At 38.8% G+C, this 6,938-nt stretch overlaps 1 protein-coding gene across 1 annotated transcript; it reads right to left on the bottom strand.

The window, feature by feature from the left end:
- Positions 1–5,257: 5,257 nt before the first annotated feature.
- On the bottom strand, positions 5,258–6,469 carry LOC141818843 (F-box/kelch-repeat protein At3g61590-like). The gene has a single exon (XM_074706268.1). It carries the CDS (start codon positions 6,467–6,469, stop codon positions 5,258–5,260), a length of 1,212 nt encoding a protein of 403 aa, XP_074562369.1.
- Positions 6,470–6,938: the final 469 nt, after the last annotated feature.

The following is a 6,938-nucleotide window of genomic DNA, read 5'->3' as shown; positions in this document are numbered from 1 at the left end:
CGTAAATAATAATAAGTACATGAGGAAGATGAGATCATAAATATAAGTACGTGAACAAATAACAATAATAATAAGGTGGCAGATCATAAATGGTCGTGGGATTAATCGTGTGGGACCGTAATCATGAGTCAATCGTGTGGGGCCGTTAAAGTTAAGAATTCACTTTTTACAAAAAAAAATGAATAAATAATAATAATAATAATAATCCTTTTTAATACATTTTAATATTAATATATAATTAGTATAGACAAATAGAATAAAATAATATTAGATATTTTCTAATATCTTTTTTCCTATATTCTGTATAAATAAATGTTGATAATTGCAACACAGAAAGGAAACTATATATATATTAGAAAGTGTCAATTTCTTTCTAAAAAATTATTAAATATATTGTCATTAAAAGAATAATGATTGAAAAATTAATTAATAATTATTTATTCAACTAAAAAACTTGTTTCTATTTCACCCTTCAATTTGATAAAATTAAATGGGAGGAGAAACACATCAATTTGTTGTTTCTCCTTACACCAACAACAATATACTTTAGTATCGTCAAACGTCATTCGTAATAGGGTGAACTATAAAGTTAATCACTAGGTATGCAATGAATTATGCCGAAGGATATGAGTGATGTAGATGAGATCTATCCCTCCCATATGACGGGAGTGATATCTGTGGGTCTCTTGATCAGTAGACTACTAAAACTCATTGTCATGCTCAAATGAGTCAATATGAGATATTGAACTTATTTGCTTGAGTGAGTCTACTCGGGGATCAAGAAACACAAAAATTGATAAGAGGATGACACAGTCTATACCTCATTGATCAATCTCAATATCGAGGATAGAAGGACAAAGTCATATATTATAATAGACACAGAAAGATTAGATCGGATCTCGACTTTCTTGTCACTTGAGTAGCAATGATGCATTGCTAGATGTCACACATTATTTATGTGTTTAAAGCGGTTTAGATACATTGCTAACGTTACAAGAACATATTGGGTCACACACAAAGAATACGATATTTCAGAGATAAGTTGATTTTAGTTTGACTAAAATGTGATCAGAAATTAGATTAATTGAGTTAAACTCAAATGAATCTAATTGGATTATGAGATTGAGTTTAATCCGATTTAGACTCATTTAAATTAGACTCAACCACTTAATAATGAATAATGATGATTAAAAGATTTAATAAAATACTATTAGAAAGGAAGGCCAAGAGACATTTTATTCATTGAATGAATATAAAATAAAGAGTCAAAATGAATACCAAGAGTTTTTTGGTATTCATTATGATTTATGGGCATTAAGAGACTTCTTTGTATTTATTGGATGAATACAAAAGACTTCTTGTAATTTTCGAAATTGAGAGAGTGTTCATCATCCCTCTTTTTCCTCCTCTCCGTCTTCTTGGTCGAAACACACAAGGTGTGGTTTTGGTCCTCTTGTCTTGTGAATCATCCCAAATTGCTAGCACAACTAAGGTGGTTCATCTTTGAGATTGAGATCGCTTTCGTGTGAATGGACGGCAAAAAGAAACAAAAGGACGACGGCAATGGGCGGAAGAAAATAAGACTTACGGCGGAGGAAGGGACAATGGTGACAAAAGATTCCAGAAGACACGAGGGATTAGGAGACGAGAAGAAAGAAGTGGCAAGAAAATGATGGAAATGGGAAGACGACAACCTTCGGCAAAAGCCCCTTTTATACTATCATCGGAGGTACTATAGGGTTGTGGTGTCACTCGGAGAGACCGTCGGATGAAGGCGGTTACATCTCCACGGTTGAGAGGTGTCGCGAGGCCGACCAATCATACCAATGCAACCTCTCTCCTCAATCACATCTCGGCCTCAATCTCGACCCTCGATCTTCATCGAGGTTGCAAGTTTAACCGTCAGATGTTAGAAATGAGCACGCGGCAGTCGAGCATTCAATTTGGTCCTACAGATCCCGTAACCGATCCCGCACGCCTTCGCCATCAATACGACGAGACGCTCCTCGACCTCAAGGTAGATCTCATATCTGGCTCATTAAATATGGCCCGATCCGTAACCACAGATCTAACCCATAACCACAGATCCGACCTGTAACTACAAATCTGACCCGAATGGGTCATACCTAACCATTATCGTCCAGTCAGTCAGTCTATGTCTCCTTCGACTAAACTTAAAGGGGAAGCTTATGATGTGGCGGATTTTGGTTAGTCTTACGTGGCGGATTGTTGTCAAAGGGTGCAAAAATAGTCAATGGATAACCTAATATGGCAATCCATAATTAACAACGAATAGACCATCACCTTGAGACTCGGCAACTCGGCCACTCTATCCCATTCGGCCACTCGACTACTCTATCTCTCGGCCACTCGATCACTCGGCCACTCTACCTCTCAGCTACTCGGTCAATCTCGGCCACTCTACCTCTCGGCCACTCTACCTCTCGGCTATCTGGCCTTTCGACCACTCTACCTCTCAGCCACTCGGCTACTCTACCTCTCGGCCACTTGGTCACTTGGCCTCTCAACCACTCGACCACTCTACCTCTTGACCATTCGGTCAATCGGCCACACTCGGCCACTTGGCCACTCGACCCTCGGCCACTTAGCCTCTCGGCCACTCTACCTCTCGGCCACTTACCACTCGACCACTCGGCCACTCGACCTCTCAACCACACGACCACTCGACCACTCTCGGCTACTCGACCTCTCAACCTATCGACCACTCTACCTTTCAGTCACTCGGTCACTCTACCCTCTGCCACTCGACCACTCTCGGCTACTCCACAACTCAACAACTTAGCAGCCTCGCTCTCAGATAATTATGCTCCTCAACCGCTCATCCTCTCCAAGTCTGTCAGTCAAGCGTCCCCTCTGCCCCTTCGATAACTTCGCGCCCTATCTCGACTGTCACCCTTCGCCTTACACAGAAACTATCAAAATCCCCCAAGGGTGCGGTGCCTGCCAAGCGATTAAGGCAGTTACGAGATTGTTATATACCCTTGTGCCTGTGCATATAGCCAAAAGGTAAGAATAATTAGCGACTGCCGAGTCACAAAGCTGTTACGAGGTTAGTAGACTTGGTCCTCCAGATGCCTCATGTCAGAGCCCCATGTTAGCAATCGTCAGAATCGATCTCCTCTGCCCCGGTAGAGGTCTTCCCTCGGGTCGACGTGGAGATGTCTTTCCCGTAAATATATAAGCCCTCCAACAGGTATGAGAAACCTCTAGGCAATTTCGGCAACTTCATACTCTTCTTCTTCTTCTGCACTGATACTAACTTGAGCATCAGAGTGGTCTATCGGAACTCCCCGACACCAATCTAACCCTCTAGCTCAGTCTATCTTCAGGTCCTTTCACTAGCGGAAGTGAAGCCTCGTGTGAGTCGGATCTCCTGTTGACTGATGGTTTGACTATCTATGGCATCCAGCCAGAACACATACGATGCCAATTCAATGATGTCGGTGATAGACAATAAGGAGAATGACACCACCTACTGTAGGAGTTCGTCCAGTAGAATGGCATCACACGACAGCCTTCCTCAATCCTCATCCTCATCGTCACTCCTCCACGAGAAAGAAGAGATCCGGATTGGTCTACCCATTAAATAATTTAAAGTGGATTAAGTTTAAATTTTATTAATCAATTTTAAGGTAGTCTACATGGGATGACTCGTGCGGATCATGAGTCCAAGTAGGTCTGGCTTGTTGTAGGGTTAGATTGATTCATGAATTGATTTTTTTTAAAAAAAATTAAAATTAAAATTAAAATAGAAAACTCAATAGATTCATAAACTTGATCCATCTAATCTTAATCCACATTTAAAATTTTTAAAAATTTTAATTTTTTTTTATTTTTTAGATGGTTCATGGGTTGGCCCACCTAATCCATAATTTATCTTAAGTCGGATTAGATTGGAGATTTTTCAACGCGGCTCATCCCGCTATATGACGGGCTTTTGACAAGCCATCCCTCCATGGATTGCCTCTCACACTTGATGATTGAACAAAAATTGTAAAAAACTAATATATATATATATATATACACGAAATATAACTTTTAAATAATGAAGTAAAAGACTTTGTTATCGAAAGAACCAATATTACGGGAATGAAAAATTGAAATGAGTAATAATGTTACTTCTCAAAATAATAAGAGTAAAAACATAAGCAAACTATGTAAACTTTTATTCTCCTGTACTTAAGGGCATAGGTAGGAGTGCAAGTTCTTTTTATATTTTTATAATTTTTAAAATATTATTTTTAATAAAATAATAATAATAATGAATCATCGCGAATCATAATCGACAGTTTTGTGAATCATAACTATTTTAGAAGGTTAAGATTAATGGTAAAAATTTTGAAAATCATCGAATCAATGATTCTGAATATTCAAAGTGTCGAGTTTGAACCATGATTGAGTTAGATGGGATAGCTCTCGTTCCTTGAGTCCTCAATGATGAGATCTTAAATAAGCATATGGTGAAAATTTTTTTATCTAACACTATTGAATAAAATAATTATTATTTTGTAAACTAGTTCTAACATAAAAATTTTCAAAAAAAAATTTAAAAAATCGATCATTAAACCCAGAGAATTCTTCCCTTTAATTTAATTGAATAATATTAAATCAAATAAAAATAATACTTTATACCAATTAAATAATTATTTAAATAATCTTAAAATCCTATTAAAATCATATAAAAAATAAAATAATTGTAATATAATGATAAAACTTATTCAGAATCTCTGAAAGACTTTTAAAATATTTTTTAAATTTAAAATTAGGTAATTATGATTACATTCAATAATAAATATAAATCTAAATGAATTTTGATTCGATATATTGTGTAAATAAAAAATTATGATATCTCAAAGTGTAAAATCATAAGATCATAATAGAATCAATCAATCTCACCGATTTGGATCGCAATTTTACAAACGTGCAAGACATCATTTCATTTGTACCCTAATATCTTTTGAATATCCTTCTGCTTCACTACAATTTTATTTCCTACTGTGCTTTGGCTTTTGGTTCCTAAAGTAACTTGTCCATTGTATAGATTAAACACTGCTCCTGAAGTCCAGGAACACTCTCAAAATCAGTCATGTTATTTCATGAGATGGCAAAGATGCTAGACAAACAGATGATGAGAGTCTTGCCAAATAATGGAAATTTCTTTAATTTCTTAACTAAAACAAGAAGAAAATAAAATAGATTAATTTTTTTTTTCGAGTTGTAAATGAAGAAGCAGAGATCAAGAGGTGACGTCGAGCCTCGGTTCGAAGCAGAAGCTGCGGAAGAATTTGGTCTCGAAATGTCTGTTGTAGGGGCACCACTCCGCCAGCATTTCCCTCATGTTGAACATCAGCAGCAGCATCGGCCGCTCTAAGGACTGTATGAAGACGAGGTCGCCGGCGGCGCAGCATATGAAATTCTCTCTGATTGTGTACAAGCTCTCGTACGTTTTGAACGTCATTCGACCCTCCTCCTGCCATGTCTTATCCTTGAGCTCCCAAATCATCAACCCGTTGATCGGCTGGGCGTTCCACACCGTCACGCCGACCATGACCAATTTCCCCGAGAGGTTGATCAATCGAGCACAGGCAAGACGGCATGGCGCAGGAATCGCTTCTTGAATCACAGACTGAATGGTAGAGGGCGGCTTGGCGAGATCGAACGCCACTAAGTGGGGGCGCCGTAACTCCGTGTCCGGACGGATCAAGTAGTAGAGCACGCCGTCGCATACGACGCCCTCCTCGCCGCCTATCCACGAGCCGAGGTCTCCGGCAAAGGGCACGGCCCACGATTGCGTCGACGATTCGTAGATGTGGACGGAGAAGTTCCATCGGAGGTAGTTCGCTTGCATCCTCTCGTCCATATAATACAAATTCATATAATAGAACTTATTATTCCTACCCGGGCTACGTGTGGCTCCGCCCTTGAGCTGGGTACTGGTGCACTTGGCGACGACCACGGTGTAGCCGCGCGTGCGGCGGTCGAACCACAAGGCGAGTGCGTTGTAGTCAGGGCAAATGGCGCCGGGGAGTGGAGGAAGACGCTTCCAGTCTCTCGTGATGGGGTTGCCGACCACTAAGCGGCTCCTGTCCTCGCGGCTCATCAAGCAGACCAGGCCGTTGGAGGAGGACGCTTGCAAGATGCTCTTGTCTAGGCCGGGGAAGCCGAAGTTGTGCCACCGGAGGAGGCAGGGATCGTATACGTGGCCCGAGGAGGTGTGGTCGTTGAAGAAGGTCAAGAAGAACAACGGCTTCTGCGGCGCCATCATCGTCCACAACAACGGCCGGGAATGCACCACATCGTACCACCGTTTGCACACGGTGCCCAATTTGATGATGTTGGCGATGGGAAATAAGGAGAGTACCTGCTGAAGGAGTTCGTCCGGTAGATCGGAGGCCCGCGACAGCAATGTTCCCTTATCTTCCTCCTCCTTCTCGCCGTCTCTCAGCATTGTCCTGATCTCTGGATGGGATAGCGTTTAGGGCTCCTCGTAATAATAATAAGCACAGATGAGATCATAAAGATAAGTACGCCTAGTAAATATTTCCGTATATTTATGTAACCACATTATGATCTGATTTATATAAATTTAAAATAAATTTTTTTTATTTAAATAATTTATCACTAATTTATATAAATTTAAAATAAATTAATTTCTGTATCAATTTTTTATTAAATTTTATAATAAAAATTATACAGTTTCAAATCTTATTTGTAATCTGTATTTATTTTATTTATAAAAATTTATTTACTATTTCATCTCAATTTCTTTTTAAATTCTATCTTAATTTTTTTTAAATATTATATTTTATTAAAGTGAAACGGATTAGTAATTCTATAGTAAATGTATTTTTGATTTATATAAATCTAAAATATATTTTATTTCAATTTAAAATAATTTATATAAATTTGAAATTGAT

This window comes from Curcuma longa, unplaced genomic scaffold (assembly GCF_044706935.1).
Source record: "Curcuma longa cultivar G26 ecotype Majalengka, Jawa Barat unplaced genomic scaffold, ITB_CL_G26_1.1 contig_26203, whole genome shotgun sequence".
Classification (NCBI taxonomy): Eukaryota; Viridiplantae; Streptophyta; class Magnoliopsida; order Zingiberales; family Zingiberaceae; genus Curcuma; species Curcuma longa.
Note: the sequence above shows the minus strand (reverse complement) of the source record. Positions and strands in the feature narration are given on the sequence as shown.